Here is a 24,064-nt window from a genome sequence, read left to right on the forward strand (position 1 = left end):
AAGAACCTTCACTCAGATTCAAACGGATCCCTAAAGACACAACTTTTACCGCCTGAAGGACCGTTTTGTTTCCTTTCAGGGTTTTCCAACAACCACAGTTTTACCATCCAGCCATTTTCTCAACCGCTTAGTCTGAGTCAAGGTCACTGGAAGCTGGAGCCCATCCCAGCAATCACTGGGTGGAGGCAGGTACGCCTGGACTGGTCCCAGTCCATCACAGGACAAACACCGAGACAGACAACCAGCCGCTCCTCGGGACAATTCAGAGGAACCAACCTAACAGGCATGTTGTTGGACGGTGGGAGGAAGCCGGACTATCTGGAGACAACTCATGCTTACACGGGGAGAACATGCCTCCCCCCACCGGGGATCAAACCAGCAACCTTCCTGCTTTGAGGCCGAAGTCCCATCACAGCTGAACTTTCAGGAAATTTCAGTCATTCTTCAAAACATTCTGGCGATTCATCAAAGTCAGACTTCACCGTGTAAACGTAGCGATGGGGACATGCTAACCGTGACGTGTCGCTTTACCTGCAGGCTCCACCAGGTGTCGGTTTAACGATACGTTCCTCTTGCACAAGTTCAGAAGGTCTTCTCCCACATCTGAAAGACAAGTGTGAGCAGAAACCGTGACGGAGTTGTGAGAAAATCCCGTATCCTGCAGCTGTTGTAGCTGGAGCTGAAGTGGATTTAATTTAAATGAAAACATGATGTTTACTTCCAGCAGTTTCCGTAGGTCATTAACTCCAGCGATGTTATTTCTGGCTTATTATTACAGCCACAGTTTGGGCTGCAACGTGAAACGTACCACTGATACGCGTTTGATGCCGTCTCACCTGTGCAGTAGACAGTTTTGGCCGTGGTTGCCATGACGATGCTGGTTAAGCCCGTTCCTGCTCCCAGCTCTAGGACTGTAGCCCCCCTGAACATTTCCCGCTCGCAGAGGATGAAGTCGGCCAGGAGGAGTGCCCCCCGCCACACCTTATGTACGCAGAATGACGCGAAGCTTTAAGTTTCAACTGGTAATGAGGTAGAAAATTAAAAGCTGATTGGTTTAATCGGACTCACCTGCTTGCCAACATCCTCCAGAGGTGTAGCCATGGTGTGCTCTGCAAACAGATTATATGTCTACGTTAGAAGCACAGTGTCTGTTGGTCAGTCCTTATGAACCGGGATGTAAGTGTTGTTAAACGTCACCAGTTTACCACTAAAACACGCTGACAATGAAATACAACACGGAGGCAACTAATGGCCGATACTCTGGTCTGATTGTCCATATCAGGGACGCCCAGTTCACCCAGACCCACCATCCCGTTGGTTCCACCAGACCTTCCATCCCGTTGGTTCCACCAGACCTACCATTCCGTTGGTTCCACCAGACCTACCATCCTGTTGGTTCCACCAGACCCACCATCCCGTTGGTTCCACCAGACCTACCATTCCGTTGGTTCCACCAGACCCACCATCCCGTTGGTTCCACCAGACCCACCATCCCGTTGGTTCCACCAGACCCACCATCCCGTTGGTTCCACCAGACCTAATATCCCCTTGGTTCCACCAGACCTACCATCCCCTTGGTTCCACCAGACCTACCATCCCCTGGTTCCACCAGACCTACCATCCCGTTGGTTCCACCAGACCCACCATCCCGTTGGTTCCACCAGACCTTCCATCCCGTTGGTTCCACCAGACCTACCATTCCGTTGGTTCCACCAGACCTACCATCCTGTTGGTTCCACCAGACCCACCATCCCGTTGGTTCCACCAGACCTACCATTCCGTTGGTTCCACCAGACCTACCATTCTGTTGGTTCCACCAGACCCACCATCCCGTTGGTTCCACCAGACCCACCATTCCGTTGGTTCCACCAGACCCACCATCCCGTTGGTTCCACCAGACCCACCATCCCGTTGGTTCCACCAGACCCACCATCCCGTTGGTTCCACCAGACCCACCATCCCGTTGGTTCCACCAGACCTAATATCCCCTTGGTTCCACCAGACCTACCATCCCCTGGTTCCACCAGACCTACCATCCCGTTGGTTCCACCAGACCCACCATCCCGTTGGTTCCACCAGACCTATCATTCCGTTGGTTCCACCAGACCTAATATCCCCTTGGTTCCACCAGACCTACCATCCCCTTGGTTCCACCAGACCTACCATCCCCTTGGTTCCACCAGACCTACCAGACCTACCATCCCCTGGTTCCACCATCCCGTTGGTTCCACCAGACCCACCATCCCGTTGGTTCCACCAGACCCACCATCCCGTTGGTTCCACCAGACCCACCATTCCGTTGGTTCCACCAGACCCACCATCCCGTTGGTTCCACCAGACCCACCATCCCGTTGGTTCCACCAGACCCACCATCCCGTTGGTTCCACCAGACCCTCCATCCCGTTGGTTCCACCAGACCTATCATTCCGTTGGTCCCACCAGACCTAATATCCCCTTGGTTCCACCAGACCTACCATCCCCTTGGTTCCACCAGACCTACCATCCCCTTGGTTCCACCAGACCTACCATCCCGTTGGTTCCACCAGACCCACCATCCCGTTGGTTCCACCAGACCCACCATCCCATTGGTTCCACCAGACCCACCATCCCGTTGGTTCCACCAGACCTACCATCCCCTTGGTTCCACCAGACCTACCAGACCTACCATCCCCTGGTTCCACCATCCCGTTGGTTCCACCAGACCCACCATCCCGTTGGTTCCACCAGACCCACCATCCCGTTGGTTCCACCAGACCTACCATTCCGTTGGTTCCACCAGACCTACCATTCCGTTGGTTCCACCAGACCTACCATCCCCTTGGTTCCACCAGACCTACCAGACCTACCATCCCCTGGTTCCACCATCCCGTTGGTTCCACCAGACCCACCATCCCGTTGGTTCCACCAGACCCACCATCCCGTTGGTTCCACCAGACCTACCATTCCGTTGGTTCCACCAGACCTACCATTCCGTTGGTTCCACCAGACCCACCATCCCGTTGGTTCCACCAGACCCACCATCCCGTTGGTTCCACCAGACCTATCATTCCGTTGGTCCCACCAGACCTATCATTCCGTTGGTCCCACCAGACCTAATATCCCCTTGGTTCCACCAGACCTACCATCCCCTTGGTTCCACCAGACCTACCATCCCCTTGGTTCCACCAGACCTACCATCCCGTTGGTTCCACCAGACCCACCATCCCATTGGTTCCACCAGACCCACCATCCCGTTGGTTCCACCAGACCTACCATCCCCTTGGTTCCACCAGACCTACCATCCCGTTGGTTCCACCAGACCTTCCATCCCGTTGGTTCCACCAGACCTACCATCCCGTTGGTTCCACCAGACCTACCATCCCCTTGGTTCCACCAGACCCACCATCCCGTTGGTTCCACCAGACCTTCCACAACATTTACCCCCCCCCAAGACATTGGAAACATTGGTGTTGGAAGTAATCCTCTAAGACCTGGCGTCATCATAGTCTAGGTCGCCTGTGTAACTGGAACCAGCTGAACACAAACATGGACTCGACCAAACTGAAACTCAGGAGGTTAAAATTCTTACCAATTCTTACTGTGTCCTTGTTACAGTCGTCTTCTTCACCGTCTGCATCCCCCTCTTCCTGTTCCAGCTCGGGACTGCACTGTTGGAGAATGACTGGACAGACCAGGTCCCGGCCGCCATCATCTGGTGGTGTTTTCTGTGGCCTAAGGAGTCAGAAGATTTTATTTCACATTTACTTTATTCAAGTTTGCTCAATTCCAACATTTACAAGTTCTATGAGGGCACGCAGTTGGACTGACCCTTTAGAAGAGTATCAGGGAACTGGTTGTGACCATAGCACACAACATAAGGAACCCTTTGGACTGATAAAGACATGTAGGACTTCTCTTTTAAGGATTCCCGTCAGAATTTATAAATGAAAGAAGATTCTGATAGAGTGTGTGAAAGGACTTTTCATATTTAGGTAAAGTGTGTAAGAATGACTAGTGTACGGGGAAAGGGCAGCTGTTATGTATGTGGACTTACACAGGTGTAAATATTTCATTTCATTCATTTCCACATGGATCTGGCTCTGTAAGGGTTTTTCCCACGACACAGGAAAAAACTGGAATGTGTGTCGGAGCATCAGATCCAACCAATCCTATTTTAACAAGCTTGGAGCTCGAAGCTCTAGAATAATTTGGGTCAAAAGATTCTTTAGTTTCTGTGAGCATTGAAAGCAAAGTGGTTCTCCTTCTGGTCCAGATGGAGGTTTTCCTTCCTGGTCCTGGTCTTGATGGAGGTTTTCCTTCCTGGTTCTGGTCCTGACGGAGGTTTTCCTTCCTGGTCCTGGTCCTGATGGAGGTTTTCCTTCCTGGTCCTGGTCCTGATGGAGATTTTCCTTCCAGGTCCTGGTCCTGATGGAGGTTTTCCTTCCAGGTCCTGGTCCTGATGGAGGTTTTCCTTCCTGGTTCTGGTCCAGATGGAGGTTTTCCCTCCTGGTCCTGGTGCTGATGGAGATTTTCCTTCCAGGTCCTGGTCCTGATGGAGGTTTTCCCTCCTGGTCCTGGTCCTGATGGAGGTTTTCCCTCCTGGTCCTGGTCCTGATGGAGGTTTTCCCTCCTGGTTCTGGTCCTGATGGAGGTTTTCCCTCCTGGTTCTGGTCCTGATGGAGGTTTTCCCTCCTGGTTCTGGTCCTGATGGAAGTTTTCCGTCCTGGTCCTGGTCCTGATTGAGGTTTTCCTTCCTGGTCCTGATGGAGGTTTTCCCTCCTGGTCCTGGTCTTGATGGAGGTTTTCCTTCCTGGTTCTGGTCCTGATGGAGGTTTTCCCTCCTGGTCCTGGTCCTGATGGAGGTTTTCCTTCCTGGTCCTGGTCCTGATGGAGGTTTTCCCTCCTGGTCCTGGTCTTGATGGAGGTTTTCCCTCCTGGTCCTGGTCCTGATGGAGATTTTCCTTCCAGGTCCTGGTCCTGATGGAGGTTTTCCCTCCTGGTCCTGGTCCTGATGGAGGTTTTCCCTCCTGGTTCTGGTCCTGATGGAGGTTTTCCCTCCTGGTTCTGGTCCTGATGGAGGTTTTCCCTCCTGGTTCTGGTCCTGATGGAGGTTTTCCTTCCAGGTCCTGGTCCTGATGGAAGTTTTCCTTCCTGGTCCTGGTCCTGATGGAGGTTTTCCCTCCTGGTTCTGGTCCTGATGGAGGTTTTCCCTCCTGATTCTGGTCCTGATGGAAGTTTTCCTTCCTGGTCCTGGTCCTGATGGAGGTTTTCCCTCCTGGTTCTGGTCCTGATGGAGGTTTTCCCTCCTGATTCTGGTCCTGATGGAGGTTTTCCTTCCTGGTTCTGGTCCTGATGGAGGTTTTCCTCCTGGTTCTGGTCCTGATGGAGGTTTTCCTTCCAGGTCCTGGTCCTGATGGAAGTTTTCCTTCCAGGTCCTGGTCCTGATGGAGGTTTTACCTCCTGGTTCTGGTCCTGATGGAGGTTTTCCCTCCTGATTCTGGTCCTGATGGAGGTTTTCCTTCCAGGTTCTGGTCCTGATGGAGGTTTTCCTTCCTGGTCCTGGTCCTGATGGAGGTTTTCCCTCCTGGTCCTGGTCTTGATGGAGGTTTTCCTTCCTGGTTCTGGTCCTGATGGAGGTTTTCCTTCCTGGTTCTGGTCCTGATGGAGGTTTTCCTTCCTGGTCCTGGTCCTGATGGAGGTTTTCCCTCCTGGTTCTGGTCCTGATGGAAGTTTTCCTTCCTGGTCCTTGTCCTGATGGAGGTTTTCCCTCCTGGTTCTGGTCCTGATGGAGGTTTTCCCTCCTGATTCTGGTCCTGATGGAGGTTTTCCTTCCAGGTTCTGGTCCTGATGGAGGTTTTCCTTCCTGGTCCTGGTCCTGATGGAGGTTTTCCCTCCTGGTCCTGGTCCTGATGGAGGTTTTCCCTCCTGGTTCTGGTCCTGATGGAGGTTTTCCCTCCTGATTCTGGTCCTGATGGAAGTTTTCCTTCCTGGTCCTGGTCCTGATGGAGGTTTTCCCTCCTGGTTCTGGTCCTGATGGAGGTTTTCCCTCCTGGTTCTGGTCCTGATGGAGGTTTTCCTTCCAGGTCCTGGTCCTGATGGAAGTTTTCCTTCCTGGTCCTGGTCCTGATGGAGGTTTTCCCTCCTGGTTCTGGTCCTGATGGAGGTTTTCCCTCCTGATTCTGGTCCTGATGGAAGTTTTCCTTCCTGGTCCTGGTCCTGATGGAGGTTTTCCCTCCTGGTTCTGGTCCTGATGGAGGTTTTCCCTCCTGATTCTGGTCCTGATGGAGGTTTTCCTTCCTGGTTCTGGTCCTGATGGAGGTTTTCCTCCTGGTTCTGGTCCTGATGGAGGTTTTCCTTCCAGGTCCTGGTCCTGATGGAAGTTTTCCTTCCAGGTCCTGGTCCTGATGGAGGTTTTACCTCCTGGTTCTGGTCCTGATGGAGGTTTTCCCTCCTGATTCTGGTCCTGATGGAGGTTTTCCTTCCAGGTTCTGGTCCTGATGGAGGTTTTCCTTCCTGGTCCTGGTCCTGATGGAGGTTTTCCCTCCTGGTCCTGGTCTTGATGGAGGTTTTCCTTCCTGGTTCTGGTCCTGATGGAGGTTTTCCTTCCTGGTTCTGGTCCTGATGGAGGTTTTCCTTCCTGGTCCTGGTCCTGATGGAGGTTTTCCCTCCTGGTTCTGGTCCTGATGGAGGTTTTCCTTCCTGGTTCTGGTCCTGATGGAGGTTTTCCCTCCTGGTTCTGGTCCTGATGGAGGTTTTCCCTCCTGATTCTGGTCCTGATGGAGGTTTTCCTTCCAGGTTCTGGTCCTGATGGAGGTTTTCCTTCCTGGTCCTGGTCCTGATGGAGGTTTTCCCTCCTGGTCCTGGTCCTGATGGAGGTTTTCCCTCCTGGTTCTGGTCCTGATGGAGGTTTTCCTTCCTGGTTCTGGTCCTGATGGAGGTTTTCCTTCCTGGTCCTTGTCCTGATGGAGGTTTTCCCTCCTGGTTCTGGTCCTGATGGAGGTTTTCCTTCCTGGTTCTGATGGAGGTTTTCCTTCCTGGTTCTGGTCCTGATGGAGGTTTTCCCTCCTGGTCCTGGTCTTGATGGAGGTTTTCCTTCCTGGTTCTGGTCCTGATGGAGGTTTTCCTTCCTGGTCCTGATGGAGGTTTTCCCTCCTGGTTCTGGTCCTGATGGAGGTTTTCCTTCCTGGTTCTGGTCCTGATGGAAGTTTTCCTTCCTGGTCCTGGTCCTGATGGAGGTTTTCCCTCCTGATTCTGGTCCTGATGGAGGTTTTCCTTCCAGGTTCTGGTCCTGATGGAGGTTTTCCTTCCTGGTCCTGGTCCTGATGGAGGTTTTCCCTCCTGGTCCTGGTCTTGATGGAGGTTTTCCTTCCTGGTTCTGGTCCTGATGGAGGTTTTCCTTCCTGGTTCTGATGGAGGTTTTCCTTCCTGGTCCTGATGGAGGTTTTCCTTCCTGGTTCTGGTCCTGATGGAGGTTTTCCCTCCTGGTCCTGGTCTTGATGGAGGTTTTCCTTCCTGGTTCTGGTCCTGATGGAGGTTTTCCCTCCTGGTCCTGATGGAGGTTTTCCCTCCTGGTTCTGGTCCTGATGGAGGTTTTCCTTCCTGGTTCTGGTCCTGATGGAAGTTTTCCTTCCTGGTCCTTGTCCTGATGGAGGTTTTCCCTCCTGGTTCTGGTCCTGATGGAGGTTTTCCCTCCTGGTTCTGGTCCTGATGGAGGTTTTCCTTCCTGGTTCTGGTCCTGATGGAGGTTTTCCCTCCTGGTCCTGGTCTTGATGGAGGTTTTCCTTCCTGGTTCTGGTCCTGATGGAGGTTTTCCTTCCTGGTTCTGATGGAGGTTTTCCTTCCTGGTCCTGATGGAGGTTTTCCTTCCTGGTTCTGGTCCTGATGGAGGTTTTCCCTCCTGGTTCTGGTCCTGATGGAGGTTTTCCTTCCTGGTTCTGGTCCTGATGGAAGTTTTCCTTCCTGGTCCTTGTCCTGATGGAGGTTTTCCCTCCTGGTTCTGGTCCTGATGGAGGTTTTCCCTCCTGGTTCTGGTCCTGATGGAGGTTTTCCTTCCAGGTTCTGGTCCTGATGGAGGTTTTCCTTCCAGGTTCTGGTCCTGATGGAGGTTTTCCTTCCTGGTCCTGGTCCTGATGGAGGTTTTCCTTCCTGGTCCTGGTCTTGATGGAGGTTTTCCTTCCTGGTTCTGGTCCTGATGGAGGTTTTCCTTCCTGGTTCTGATGGAGGTTTTCCTTCCTGGTTCTGATGGAGGTTTTCCTTCCTGGTTCTGATGGAGGTTTTCCTTCCTGGTTCTGGTCCTGATGGAGGTTTTCCTTCCAGGTTCTGGTCCTGATGGAGGTTTTCCCTCCTGGTCCTGGTCTTGATGGAGGTTTTCCTTCCTGGTTCTGGTCCTGATGGAGGTTTTCCTTCCAGGTTCTGGTCCTGATGGAGGTTTTCCCTCCTGGTTCTGGTCTTGATGGAGGTTTTCCTTCCTGGTTCTGGTCCTGATGGAGGTTTTCCTTCCAGGTTCTGGTCCTGATGGAGGTTTTCCCTCCTGGTCCTGGTCTTGATGGAGGTTTTCCTTCCTGGTTCTGGTCCTGATGGAGGTTTTCCTTCCAGGTTCTGGTCCTGATGGAGGTTTTCCCTCCTGGTCCTGGTCTTGATGGAGGTTTTCCTTCCTGGTTCTGGTCCTGATGGAGGTTTTCCTTCCTGGTCCTGATGGAGGTTTTCCCTCCTGGTTCTGGTCCTGATGGAGGTTTTCCTTCCTGGTTCTGGTCCTGATGGAAGTTTTCCTTCCTGGTCCTTGTCCTGATGGAGGTTTTCCCTCCTGGTTCTGGTCCTGATGGAGGTTTTCCCTCCTGATTCTGGTCCTGATGGAGGTTTTCCTTCCAGGTCCTGGTCCTGATGGAGGTTTTCCTTCCTGGTCCTGGTCCTGATGGAGGTTTTCCCTCCTGGTCCTGGTCTTGATGGAGGTTTTCCTTCCTGGTTCTGATGGAGGTTTTCCTTCCAGGTCCTGGTCCTGATGGAGGTTTTCCTTCCTGGTCCTGGTCCTGATGGAGGTTTTCCCTCCTGGTCCTGGTCCTGATGGAGGTTTTCCTTCCTGGTTCTGATGGAGGTTTTCCTTCCTGGTTCTGATGGAGGTTTTCCTTCCTGGTTCTGATGGAGGTTTTCCTTCCTGGTTCTGGTCCTGATGGAGGTTTTCCTTCCTGGTTCTGATGGAGGTTTTCCTTCCTGGTTCTGGTCCTGATGGAGGTTTTCCTTCCTGGTTCTGATGGAGGTTTTCCTTCCTGGTTCTGGTCCTGATGGAGGTTTTCCTTCCTGGTTCTGGTCCTGATGGAGGTTTTCCTTCCTGGTTCTGGTCCTGATGGAGGTTTTCCTTCCTGGTTCTGGTCCTGATGGAGGTTTTCCTTCCTGGTTCTGATGGAGGACTGGATTGGATGCTGATCATATTGTTTCTTTCTAAGTGAGATAATTTCACATGAGGTGACCTGAACTTGTCCCGCCTCTGGCCCAGTGATGGCGGAACAGGCTCCGCCTTCCTCGCCACCCTGAACTGATGATCGGTGCAGGAAATGAGCTGCTGCTGTACGAATGAAGCTGAATGAAACACACGCTGACATACCAAGCTGGACGTTACCATGAGATGGGACAGTTTGGTTCAGACTGAGCAGATTCAGTTCTCTGTACCGATGAGTGACGTCAAGGTCTCCGTCCTCATCCAGAACGGGCTGCACGGGTTTCTCTCCACCTTCCTTCTCATCTTCTCCATGGCAGGCTGACGTGTCCTCCTGTCCAGTTTCTAAACGTTTCCCAGGATCGCCGTCATGTTCATGTCTGTCAGCCAAGATCTTAAATCTGGACATGAAGACTGGACAGATCAATGCGGCTACATCAGAGAGGGAGTGGAAAGAGAATATTAGTTTCAGTCTAAACACTTTTATTTTATATCCATAGAACATTTCCAGCGTTAAAAGAGACCATTTACAGTTTCATGGAAATTGTGCCTGAAAATCTCAGTTATTCTGTTCAGGCCCATGCAGACGGACAGAGACGCAGATGGACAGACGGTTTCATCCGAGCGGATTTTGTTCTGTTTTCACCAAAGCAATACCGCCGGAGACCACAGGGGGCAGTGCTGGGTCGTATAGCTGACGTGCAATCACAGAAAGGAACAAACCAGAGAAGAAAAACAGAAAAAAAAACATTTTGTGGTTTTATTTTTCTTCCTCTGCTGTTTTTACACAGTTGTAAATGACTTTATAGCAGTAAATTACTGCATAAGTGAACTCCCCGCTGCCCCCTAGTGGAGAAACTGACTTAACACCCACAGCAACATAGGAGACACATGGAAGAGGACGGTGACCTATGACCTTTGAAACAGACGTCGTATGTAGGCAGCAGAAATGGACCTTTAGAAGGTAAAGTTGTTTAAACCAGAACAGTTTCTGCTGATCCGTCAGATCTTCCTCATCTCTCCGTTCGGACCGTCTGGTAGGAAGTCTGAGCGCTAAACCGACTCACTTTCACAATATTTCACAATCTGATGTTTTATAGATTCTACAGAGGATAAAACTTGGCTTTGTGAGATTTGCAAATCGTTGGATTCTGTTTTTTATTTACAAAGTATCCCAACTTTTCCCAACGTATGTTGACTGGAACCGAGCAGAAAAGCTCCTATTTCTGTATTTTATTCTGTGTACTTTATAACTTTCTTACTTTGCTTTAAAAACTGGTTAAAATGTTTTCTGACTGTATCCAACACTTGGCATCTGGATTAGCCAAACCAGCAGACCAAACTGGTCTGACGCCCGTCTGCATTACTGGCCTCAGAAATGTTACATTTTGTCCCAAATTCTTTCTTTTCCATCGACGTTTCACACCAACCAGCAGCGGCGGCGGAAACACACCATACACACCAGGCTGTCCGGCGCCGTTGAGGCGCGTCATCAGGCGGCGTGTGTTGGGTAGATGCATGTGGACATCTGACAGCACCGTGTTGTGTTGGAAACTGATCTGGTCCATGGATGATCAGCGACAGATGTGGAAGAGAAGAACACGCCGACATCTGCTTCCCAAAACCTGGAGAGACACGGAGACACAGAGACATGGAGACACGGAGACAGAGAGACACGGAGACAGAGAGACACGGAGACAGAGAGACAGAGAGACACGGAGACAGAGAGACAGAGAGACACGGAGACACAGAGACATGGAGACACGGAGACAGAGAGACACGGAGACACAGAGACATGGAGACACGGAGACAGAGAGACACAGAGACACGGAGAGACAGAGACAGAGAGACACGGAGACACGGAGAGACAGAGAGACACAGAGACACGGAGAGACAGAGAAAGAGAGACATGGAGACACGGAGACAGAGAGACACGGAGACAGAGAGACAGAGAGACACGGAGACAGAGAGACAGAGAGACACGGAGAGACAGAGACAGAGAGACATGGAGACACGGAGACAGAGAGACACGGAGACAGAGAGACACGGAGAGAGAGAGACAGAGAGACACGGAGAGACAGAGAGACACGGAGACAGAGAGATACGGAGACAGAGAGACACGGAGACAGAGAGATACGGAGACAGAGAGATACGGAGACAGAGAGACACGGAGACAGAGAGATACGGAGACAGAGAGACACGGAGACAGAGAGACACGGAGACAGAGAGATACGGAGACAGAGAGACACGGAGACAGAGAGACACGGAGACAGAGAGATACGGAGACAGAGAGACACGGAGACACAGAGACACGGAGACAGAGAGACACGGAGACAGAGAGATACGGAGACAGAGAGACACGGAGACAGAGACACACGGAGACAGAGAGATACGGAGACAGAGAGACACGGAGACAGAGAGATACGGAGACAGAGAGACACGGAGACAGAGAGATACGGAGACAGAGAGATACGGAGACACAGAGACACGGAGACAGAGAGATACGGAGACAGAGAGACACGGAGACAGAGAGACACGGAGACACAGAGACAGAGAGACACGGAGACACAGAGACAGAGAGACACGGAGACACAGAGACAGAGAGACACGGAGACAGAGAGACACGGAGACACAGAGACAGAGAGACACGGAGACACGGAGACAGAGAGACACGGAGACACAGAGACAGAGAGACACGGAGACACAGAGACACGGAGACAGAGAGATACGGAGACAGAGAGACACGGAGACAGAGAGACAGAGAGACACGGAGACAGAGAGATACGGAGACAGAGAGACACGGAGACAGAGAGATACGGAGACAGAGAGACACGGAGACAGAGAGATACGGAGACAGAGAGACACGGAGACACAGAGACACGGAGACACAGAGACAGAGAGACACGGAGACACAGAGAGACACGGAGACAAGGAGACGGTTACTGCAGATCCTGCAGAGCAACGTGTCTGGAATCTCATAACACACGTCAGCCAGCATGAAGCCTGGTGATCCACAGCAGCACTCATCCAGATCCAGATCCAGATCCAGACCCAGACCCAGATCCAGATCCAGATCCAGCATGAAGCCTGGTGATCCACAGCAGCACTCATCCAGATCCAGATCCAGACCCAGACCCAGATCCAGATCCAGCATGAAGCCTGGTGATCCACAGCATCCAGATCCAACCTGGATCCAGTCATGGTCTGAACAGGTGCAGCTGATTCTGTTCTAACAAAATGTCTGGTTGCAGGTGGGAAGTGTGGATACTGGTTTCAGACTGGGAAAGACCTACGACCTGGATCTGCTCCTCCGTCCTCTACACACAGTGAGGAGACAACAGTGTGTTCAGAGAGAGGCTCCTTCACGTGGCCTGACCATAAACAGTCAGACAAGAAAGTTGGCAAATCAATGGAGATAAACTGGGAAAACTCCGTTGGGGGGGTGTGGACTGATCAATCCACGTGGTTCAGACCCCACGCAAAGCAGGCTAGCTGACCTGCGTGTTTCTGCTGCAAACAGCTGTAAAAAGCAGAAACAAACAGGTGAACCGTGAACTCACCAGCATCAGTGCTGCAGACATGACGGTCAGTACGACATGATGTTGCGTTCACTGCACCTCGGAATTATGAAAAGATATAAAGTCTTTCTTCAATATTGAGCTGTTTGGACATGAACATCCACAAGAACGTGGAAATGTTTATATTCCCAGTATTATTTAACTGGTTGGACATTGATAATACATTTTCATGGTATTTTACTTCACCGAAGAAAGAAAGAAGCTACATGTCATCGAAGTACACTGACCATGCTGTAATTAGAAAATAAACTAAAACTAAATAAACTAAAATTCCGTCTTTCTTGGGATGAATGTTGGTAAAACAGTGAGAATTGACGATATTATTTATAACTTCCAGCCCCGAATTTCCACGTTTCTTTTATTACTTCTGGAAACCCAGATGTCCCAGCTCACTCAAATGCAACACGGCCTCTCGGTTCTTCTTCGGGTACATTAGGCTGTGCACGCGGCTTTGCTGCCCTCTGCTGCTACTAGTCCCCTTCAAAATTTAGTGATACAACCCGCGCGCGCCTTGTGTGTGTGTGTTCCTGGTAAATGTAGGGATCTGCTTTGTGAATGAATGGAAAGTAAAGTTTACTTCACTTTGAACAGTTTTACAACAGATTTAATCCCAGTTTCTGCATCATTCCCAGCTTCAGAACACACCTGGTCTCCCAGCAGGTTCTGGTCCAGTCCCGCCTCCGACCCACCTGGTCAGGAGCCGCAGCAGCAGGTTTACTGTGGACAGGTTTACTGTGGACAGGGTTTACTGTGGACAGGTTCTACTGTGGACAGGGTTTACTGTGGACAGGGTTTACTGTGGACAGTTTTACTGTGGACAGGTTCTACTGTGGACGGGTTTACTGTGGACAGTTTTACTGTGGACAGGTTCTACTGTGGACAGGTTTACTGTGGACAGGTTCTACTGTGGACAGGGTTTACTGTGGACAGGGTTACTGTGGACAGGATTTACTGTGGACAGGTTTATTGTGGACAGGTTCTACTGTGGACAGGTTCTACTGTGGACGGGTTTACTGTGGACAGTTTTACTGTGGACAGTTTTACTGTGGACAGGTTCTACTGTGGACAGGTTTACTGTGGACAGGTTCTACTGTGGACAGGTTTTACTGTGGACAGGATTTACTGTGGACAGGTTTTACTGTGGACAGGTTTACTGTGGACAGGATTTACTGTGGACAGGTTTACTGTGGACAGGTTTATTGTGGACAGGTTTACTGTGGACAGGTTTACTGTGGACGGGTTTACTGTGGACAGGTTTACTGTGGACGGGTTTACTGTGGACAGGGTTTACTGTGGACAGGGTTTACTGTGGACAGGTTTACTGTGGACAGGGTTTACTGTGGACAGGTTGCCTGTGGACAGGGTTTACTGTGGACAGGTTCACTGTGGACAGGTTCAATGTGGACAGTTTTACTGTGGACAGGTTCACTGTGGACAGGTTCACTGTGGACAGGTTTACTGTGGACAGGTTCTACTGAGGACAGGTTTACTGAGGACAGGTTTACTGAGGACAGGGTTTTACTGTGGACAGGTTCACTGTGGACAGGTTTACTGTGGACAGGTTTACTGTGGACATGTTTTACTGTGGACAGGGTTTACTGTGGACATGTTTTACTGTGGACAGGGTTTACTGTGGACAGGTTCTACTGTGGACAGGGTCTACTGTGGACAGGGTTTACTGTGGACAGGTTTACTGTGGACAGGTTTACTGTGGACAGGGTTTACTGTGGACAGGTTCTACTGTGGACAGGTTTTTACTGTGGACAGGTTCTTACTGTGGACAGGTTCTACTGTGGACAGGTTCTACTGTGGACAGGTTTTACTGTGGACAGGTTTACTGTGGACAGGTTTACTGTGGACAGGTTTAACTGTGGACAGGGTTTACTGTGGACAGGTTTAACTGTGGACAAGTTTAACTGTGGACAGGTTTAACTGTGGACAGGGTTTACTGTGGACAGGTTTTACTGTGGACAGGTTTTACTACGGACGGGTTTACTGTGGACGGGTTTACTGTGGACAGGTTTACTGTGGACAGGGTTTACTGTGGACAGGGTTGACTGTGGACAAGGTTGACTGTGGACAGGTTTGACTGGACAGGTTTAACTGTGGACAGGTGCACTGTGGACAGGTGCACTGTGGACAGGTTCTACTGTGGACAGGTTCTACTGTGGACAGGTTTACTGTGGACAGGTTCTACTGTGGACAGGATTTACTGTGGACAGGATTTACTGTGGACAGGTTTACTGTGGACGGGTTTACTGTGGACGGGTTTACTGTGGACAGGGTTTACTGTGGACAGGTTCTACTGTGGACAGGGTTTACTGTGGACAGGGTTTACTGTGGACAGGGTTTACTGTGGACAGGGTTTACTGTGGACAGGTTCAATGTGGACAGTTTTACTGTGGACAGGTTCACTGTGGACAGGTTCACTGTGGACAGGTTCTACTGAGGACAGGTTTACTGAGGACAGGTTTACTGAGGACAGGGTTTTACTGTGGACAGGTTCACTGTGGACAGGTTCACTGTGGACATGTTTTACTGTGGACATGTTTTACTGTGGACAGGGTTTACTGTGGACAGGTTCTACTGTGGACAGGTTCTACTGTGGACAGGGTCTACTGTGGACAGGTTTACTGTGGACAGGTTTACTGTGGACAGGTTTACTGTGGACAGGGTTTACTGTGGACAGGTTCTACTGAGGACAGGTTTACTGTGGACAGGTTTTTACTGTGGACAGGTTCTACTGTGGACAGGTTTTACTGTGGACAGGTTTACTGTGGACGGGTTTACTGTGGACAGGGTTTACTGTGGACAGGGTTTACTGTGGACAGGTTTAACTGTGGACAAGTTTAACTGTGGACAGGGTTTACTGTGGACAGGGTTTACTGTGGACAGGGTTTACTGTGGACAGGTTTTACTGTGGACAGGTTTTAGTACGGACGGGTTTACTGTGGACAGGTTTACTGTGGACAGGTTTACTGTGGACAGGTTTACTGTGGACAGGTTTTACTGTGGACTGGGTTGACTGTGGACAAGGTTGACTGTGGACAAGGTTGACTGTGGACAGGTTTGACTGGACAGGTTTAACTGTGGACAGGTGCACTGTGGACAGGTGCACTGTGGACAGGTTCTACTGTGGACAGGTTCTACTGTGGACAGGTTCACTGTGGACAGGTTCACTGTGGACAGGGTTTACTGTGGACAGGTTTAACTGTGGACAGGTTTAACTGTGGACAGGTTTAATGTGGACAGGTTCTACTGTGGACAGGTTCTACTGTGGACAGGTTTACTGTGGACAGGTTTACTGTGGACAGGTTCTACTGTGGACAGGTTCTACTGTGGACAGGTTCTACTGTGGACAGGTTCACTGTGGACAGGGTTCACTGTGGACAGGGTTTACTGTGGACAGGTTTACTGTGGACAGGTTTACTGTGGACAGGTTTTACTGTGGACAGGTTCTACTGTGGACAGGTTTACTGTGGACAGGTTTACTGTGGACAGGTTTTACTGTGGACAGGTTCTACTGTGGACAGGTTCTACTGTGGGCAGGTTTACTGTGGGCAGGTTTACTGTGGACAGGTTTACTGTGGACAAGGTTTACTGTGGACAAGGTTGACTGTGGACAGGGTTGACTGTGGACAGGGTTGACTGTGGACAGGTTCTACTGTGGACAGGTTTACTGTGGACAGGTTTACTGTGGACAGGTTTACTGTGGACAGGTTTTACTGCGGACGGGTTTACTGTGGACAGATTCACTGTGGACAGGTTTACTGTGGACAGGTTTACTGTGGACAGGTTTTACTGTGGACTGGGTTTACTGTGGACAGGTTCTACTGTGGACAGGTTCAACTGTGGACAGGTTTTACTGTGGACAGGTTTTACTGTGGACAGGTTTTACTGTGGACAGGTTTCACTGTGGACAGGTTTACTGTGGACAGGTTTACTGTGGACAGGTTCACTGTGGACAGGTTTAACTGTGGACAGGTTTAATGTGGACAGGTTTTACTGTGGACAGGTTCTACTGTGGACAGATTCACTGTGGACAGGTTTACTGTGGACAGGTTTACTGTGGACAGGTTTTACTGTGGACAAGGTTGACTGTGGACAAGGTTGATTGTGGACAGGTTTAACTGTGGACAGGTGCACTGTGGACAGGTGCACTGTGGACAGGTGCACTGTGGACAGGTTTACTGTGGACAGGTTTACTGTGGACAGGTTCTACTGTGGACAGGTTTACTGTGGACAGGTTTACTGTGGACAGGTTTACTGTGGACAGGTTTACTGTGGACAGGGTTTACTGTGGACAGGTTTACTGTGGACAGGGTTTACTGTGGACAGGTTTACTGTGGACAGGTTCACTGTGGACAGGTTCTACTGTGGACAGGTTCTACTGTGGACAGGTTTTACTGTGGACAGGTTTTACTGTGGACAGGTTTACTGTGGACAGGTTTCACTGTGGACAGGTTTACTGTGGACAGGTTTACTGTGGACAGGTTCTACTGTGGACAGGTTCTACTGTGGACAGGTTCACTGTGGACAGGTTCACTGTGGACAGGTTTAACTGTGGACAGGTTTACTGTGGACAGGTTTAACTGTGGACAGGTTTAACTGGACAGGTTCTACTGTGGACAGGTTTACTGTGGACAGGTTTACTGTGGACAGGTTTACTGTGGACAGGTTTTACTGTGGACAGGGTTTACTGTGGACGGGTTTACTGTGGACAGGGTTTACTGTGGACAGGGTTGACTGTGGACAAGGTTGACTGGACAGGTTCTACTGTGGACAGGTTTACTGTGGACAGGTTCTACTGAGGACAGGTTTTACTGTGGACAGGTTCTACTGTGGACAGGTTTTTACTGTGGACAGGTTTACTGTGGACAGGGTTTGCTGTGGACAGGTTCTACTGAGGACAGGTTCTACTGTGGACAGGTTTACTGTGGACAGGGTTTACTGTGGACAGGTTTACTGTGGACAGGGTTTACTGTGGACAGGTTTACTGTGGACAGGGTTTACTGTGGACAGGTTTACTGTGGACAGGTTTACTGTGGACAGGTTCACTGTGGACAGGTTCTACTGTGGACAGGTTCTACTGTGGACAGGTTTTACTGTGGACAGGTTTTACTGTGGACAGGTTTACTGTGGACAGGTTTCACTGTGGACAGGTTTACTGTGGACAGGTTCTACTGTGGACAGGTTCTACTGTGGACAGGTTCACTGTGGACAGGTTTACTGTGGACAGGTTTAACTGTGGACAGGTTTACTGTGGACAGGTTTAACTGTGGACAGGTTTAACTGGACAGGTTCTACTGTGGACAGGTTTACTGTGGACAGGTTTACTGTGGACAGGTTTTACTGTGGACAGGGTTTACTGTGGACAGGGTTTACTGTGGACAGGGTTGACTGTGGACAGGGTTGACTGTGGACAAGGTTGACTGTGGACAGGTTCTACTGTGGACAGGTTCTACTGAGGACAGGTTTTACTGTGGACAGGTTCTACTGAGGACAGGTTTTTACTGTGGACAGGTTTACTGTGGACAGGGTTTGCTGTGGACAGGTTCTACTGAGGACAGGTTCTACTGTGGACAGGTTCTACTGTGGACAGGTTCTACTGAGGACAGGTTTACTGCGGACAGGTTTACTGCGGACAGGGTTTTACTGTGGACAGGTTTACTGTGGACAGGTTTTACTGTGGACAGGTTTTACTGTGGACAGGTTCTACTGTGGACAGGTTCTACTGTGGACAGGTTCTACTGAGGACAGGTTTCACTGTGGACAGGTTTTTACTGTGGACAGGTTTTACTGTGGACAGGTTTTTACTGTGGACAGGTTTTTACTGTGGACAGGTTTTACTGTGGACAGGTTTTTACTGTGGACAGGTTTTTACTGTGGACAGGTTTTACTGTGGACAGGTTTACTGTGGACAGGTTTCACTGTGGACAGGGTTTTACTGTGGACAGGGTTTTACTGTGGACAGGTTTACTGTGGACAGGTTCTAGTGAGGACAGGTTTACTGTGGACAGGTTTTTACTGTGGACAGGGTTTACTGTGGACAGGGTTTACTGTGGACGGTTTTACTGTGGACAGGTGTACTGTGGACAGGTGTACTGTGGACAGGTGCACTGCGGACGGGTTTACTGAGGACGGGTTTACTGAGGACAGATTCACTGTGGACAGGTTTACTGTGGACAGGTTTACTGTGGACTGGGTTGACTGTGGACTGGGTTGACTGTGGACAAGGTTGACTGTGGACAGGTTTAACTGTGGACAGGTGTAATGTGGACAGGTGTAATGTGGACAGGTGCACTGTGGACAGGTTCTACTGTGGACAGGTTAACTGTGGACAGGTTTACTGTGGACAGGGTTTACTGTGGACAGGTTTACTGTGGACAGGGTTTACTGTGGACAGGTTTACTGTGGACAGGTTTAACTGTGGACAGGTTCTACTGTGGACAGGTTCTACTGTGGACAGGTTTACTGTGGACAGGTTCTACTGTGGACAGGTTTTACTGTGGACAGGTTTTACTGTGGACAGGTTTACTGTGGACAGGTTTACTGTGGACAGGTTTACTGTGGACAGGTTTAACTGTGGACAGGTTTAACTGTGGACAGGTTTTACTGTGGACAGGTTTTACTGTGGACAGGTTTACTGTGGACAGGTTCACTGTGGACAGGTTCTACTGAGGACAGGGTTTACTGTGGACAGGGTTTACTGTGGACAGGGTTTACTGTGGACAGGTTCTACTGTGGACAGGTTCTACTGTGGACAGGGTTGACTGTGGACAGGGTTGACTGTGGACAGGGTTGACTGTGGACAAGGTTGACTGTGGACAGGGTTTACTGTGGACAGGGTTTACTGTGGACAGGTTTACTGTGGACAGGTTTACTGTGGACAGGTTTTACTGTGGACAGGTTTAACTGTGGACAGGTTTTACTGTGGACAGGTTTTACTGTGGACAGGTTCTACTGTGGACAGGTTTACTGTGGACAGGGTTTACTGTGGACAGGTTATACTGTGGACAGGTTCACTGTGGACAGGTTCACTGTGGACAGGTTTTACTGTGGACAGGTTTTACTGTGGACAGGTTCTACTGAGGACAGGTTTACTGTGGAAAGGGTTTACTGCGGACAGGTTTACTGCGGACAGGTTTACTGTGGACAGGTTTTACTGTGGACAGGTTTCACTGTGGACAGGTTTTTACTGTGGACAGGTTTTACTGTGGACAGGTTTACTGTGGACAGGTTTTACTGTGGACAGGGTTTTACTGTGGACAGGTTTACTGTGGACAGGGTTTACTGTGGACAGGTTCTAGTGAGGACAGGTTTACTGTGGACAGGTTTTACTGTGGACAGGTTCTACTGTGGACAGGTTTTACTGTGGACAGGTTTACTGTGGACAGGTTTTACTGTGGACAGGGTTTACTGTGGACAGGGTTTACTGTGGACAAGGTTTACTGTGGACAAGGTTTACTGTGGACAGGTTTAACTGTGGACAGGGTTTACTGTGGACAGGGTTTACTGTGGACAGGTTTTACTGTGGACAGGTTTTACTGTGGACAGGTGTACTGTGGACAGGTGCACTGCGGACGGTTTTACTGCGGACGGGTTTACTGAGGACAGATTCACTGTGGACAGGTTTACTGTGGACAGGTTTACTGTGGACAGGTTTTACTGTGGACTGGGTTGACTGTGGACAAGGTTGACTGTGGACAAGGTTGACTGTGGACAGGTTTAACTGTGGACAGGTTTACTGTGGACAGGGTTTACTGTGGACAGGTTTACTGTGGACAGGGTTTACTGTGGACAGGTTTACTGTGGACAGGTTTAACTGTGGACAGGTTCTACTGTGGACAGGTTCTACTGTGGACAGGTTTACTGTGGACAGGTTTACTGTGGACAGGTTTTACTGTGGACAGGTTTACTGTGGACAGGTTTACTGTGGACAGGGTTTACTGTGGACAGGTTCTAGTGAGGACAGGTTTACTGTGGACAGGTTTTTACTGTGGACAGGTTCTACTGTGGACAGGTTTACTGTGGACAGGGTTACTGTGGACAGGGTTTACTGTGGACAGGTTTACTGTGGACAGGTTTACTGTGGACAGGTTTAACTGGACAGGTTCTACTGTGGACAGGTTCTACTGTGGACAGGTTTACTGTGGACAGGTTTACTGTGGACAGGTTTTACTGTGGACAGGTTTTACTGTGGACAGGTTTTACTGTGGACAGGTTTACTGTGGACAGGTTTACTGTGGACAGGGTTTACTGTGGACAGGTTCTAGTGAGGACAGGTTTACTGTGGACAGGTTTTTACTGTGGACAGGTTCTACTGTGGACAGGTTTTACTGTGGACAGGTTTACTGTGGACAGGGTTTACTGTGGACAGGGTTTACTGTGGACAGGTTCTACTGAGGACAGGGTTTACTGTGGACAGGGTTTACTGTGGACAGGTTCTACTGTGGACAGGGTTGACTGTGGACAGGGTTGACTGTGGACAGGGTTGACTGTGGACAAGGTTGACTGTGGACAGGGTTTACTGTGGACAGGGTTTACTGTGGACAGGTTCTACTGTGGACAGGTTTACTGTGGACAGGTTTACTGTGGACAGGTTTTACTGTGGACAGGTTTAACTGTGGACAGGTTTTACTGTGGACAGGTTCTACTGTGGACAGGTTTACTGTGGACAGGGTTTACTGTGGACAGGTTATACTGTGGACAGGTTCACTGTGGACAGGTTCACTGTGGACAGGTTTTACTGTGGACAGGTTTTACTGTGGACAGGTTCTACTGAGGACAGGTTTACTGTGGAAAGGGTTTACTGCGGACAGGTTTACTGCGGACAGGTTTACTGTGGACAGGTTTTACTGTGGACAGGTTTCACTGTGGACAGGTTTTTACTGTGGACAGGTTTTACTGTGGACAGGTTTACTGTGGACAGGTTTTACTGTGGACAGGGTTTTACTGTGGACAGGTTTACTGTGGACAGGGTTTACTGTGGACAGGTTCTAGTGAGGACAGGTTTACTGTGGACAGGTTTTACTGTGGACAGGTTCTACTGTGGACAGGTTTTACTGTGGACAGGTTTACTGTGGACAGGTTTTACTGTGGACAGGGTTTACTGTGGACAGGGTTTACTGTGGACAAGGTTTACTGTGGACAAGGTTTACTGTGGACAGGTTTAACTGTGGACAGGGTTTACTGTGGACAGGGTTTACTGTGGACAGGTTTTACTGTGGACAGGTTTTACTGTGGACAGGTGTACTGTGGACAGGTGCACTGCGGACGGTTTTACTGCGGACGGGTTTACTGAGGACAGATTCACTGTGGACAGGTTTACTGTGGACAGGTTTACTGTGGACAGGTTTTACTGTGGACTGGGTTGACTGTGGACAAGGTTGACTGTGGACAAGGTTGACTGTGGACAGGTTTAACTGTGGACAGGTTTACTGTGGACAGGGTTTACTGTGGACAGGTTTACTGTGGACAGGGTTTACTGTGGACAGGTTTACTGTGGACAGGTTTAACTGTGGACAGGTTCTACTGTGGACAGGTTCTACTGTGGACAGGTTTACTGTGGACAGGTTTACTGTGGACAGGTTTTACTGTGGACAGGTTTACTGTGGACAGGTTTACTGTGGACAGGGTTTACTGTGGACAGGTTCTAGTGAGGACAGGTTTACTGTGGACAGGTTTTTACTGTGGACAGGTTCTACTGTGGACAGGGTTACTGTGGACAGGGTTTACTGTGGACAGGTTTACTGTGGACAGGTTTACTGTGGACAGGTTTAACTGGACAGGTTCTACTGTGGACAGGTTCTACTGTGGACAGGTTTACTGTGGACAGGTTTACTGTGGACAGGTTTTACTGTGGACAGGTTTTACTGTGGACAGGTTTACTGTGGACAGGTTTACTGTGGACAGGGTTTACTGTGGACAGGTTCTAGTGAGGACAGGTTTACTGTGGACAGGTTTTTACTGTGGACAGGTTCTACTGTGGACAGGTTTTACTGTGGACAGGTTTACTGTGGACAGGGTTTACTGTGGACAGGGTTTACTGTGGACAAGGTTTACTGTGGACAAGGTTTACTGTGGACAGGTTTAATTGTGGACAGGTTCTACTGTGGACAGGTTCTACTGTGGACAGGGTTTACTGTGGACAGGGTTTACTGTGGACAGGGTTTTACTGTGGACAGGTTTACTGTGGACAGGTTTTACTGTGGACAGGTTCTACTGAGGACAGGTTCTACTGAGGACAGGTTCTACTGAGGACAGGTTTTCACTGTGGACAGGTTTACTGTGGACAGGTTTACTGTGGACAGGTTTACTGTGGACAGGGTTTACTGTGGACAGGGTTTTACTGTGGACAGGTTTACTGTGGACAGGTTTTACTGTGGACAGGTTTACTGTGGACAGGTTTTACTGTGGACAGGTTCTACTGTGGACAGGTTCTACTGAGGACAGGTTTTTACTGTGGACAGGTTTACTGAGGACAGGGTTTACTGTGGACAGGTTCTACTGAGGACAGGTTTACTGTGGACAGGTTCTACTGTGGACAGGTTCACTGTGGACAGGGTTTACTGTGGACAGGGTTTACTGTGGACAGGTTTACTGTGGACAGGGTTTACTGTGGACAGGGTTTACTGTGGACAGGTTCTACTGTGGACAGGTTTTACTGTGGACAGGTTTACTGTGGACAGGGTTTACTGTGGACAGGGTTTACTGTGGACAGGTTTACTGTGGACAGGTTTACTGTGGACAGGGTTTACTGTGGACAGGTTTACTGTGGACAGGGTTCACTGTGGACAGGTTCACTGTGGACAGGGTTCACTGTGGACAGGTTTACTGTGGACAGGTTTACTGTGGACAGGGTTCACTGTGGACAGGTTTACTGTGGACAGGTTTACTGTGGACAGGGTTTACTGTGGACAGGTTTACTGTGGACAGGGTCTACTGTGGACAGGGTTCACTGTGGACAGGTTTACTGTGGACAGGTTTACTGTGGACAGGGTTTACTGTGGACAGGTTTACTGTGGACAGGGTCTACTGTGGACAGGGTTCACTGTGGACAGGTTTACTGTGGACA

General features: G+C 50.0%; 1 protein-coding gene across 2 annotated transcripts in view; it reads right to left on the reverse strand.

Moving 5' to 3' along the window:
• The window catches only part of mettl22 (methyltransferase 22, Kin17 lysine), a 21,195-nt gene extending 8,186 nt beyond the window's left edge, over positions 1-13,009 (reverse strand). The window contains exons 1-7 of one of the 2 annotated variants that reach the window (XM_079252274.1): positions 12,970-13,009; positions 10,872-11,034; positions 9,643-9,823; positions 3,569-3,711; positions 1,069-1,109; positions 837-981; positions 532-603 (exon numbers count right to left, since the gene is read on the reverse strand). In XM_079252274.1, the coding sequence (XP_079108400.1) occupies positions 532-603; positions 837-981; positions 1,069-1,109; positions 3,569-3,711; positions 9,643-9,823; positions 10,872-10,977 (688 nt within the window). In that variant the 5' untranslated portion in view covers positions 10,978-11,034; positions 12,970-13,009. Of the gene's footprint in view, positions 1-531; positions 604-836; positions 982-1,068; positions 1,110-3,568; positions 3,712-9,642; positions 9,842-10,871; positions 11,035-12,969 lie in introns of both variants that reach the window. The other variant, XM_079252273.1, reaches the window with a different exon arrangement.
• Positions 13,010-24,064: the final 11,055 nt, after the last annotated feature.

Source organism: Telmatherina bonti (assembly GCF_933228915.1).
Source record: "Telmatherina bonti genome assembly, chromosome: 14".
NCBI lineage: Eukaryota > Metazoa > Chordata > Actinopteri > Atheriniformes > Telmatherinidae > Telmatherina > Telmatherina bonti.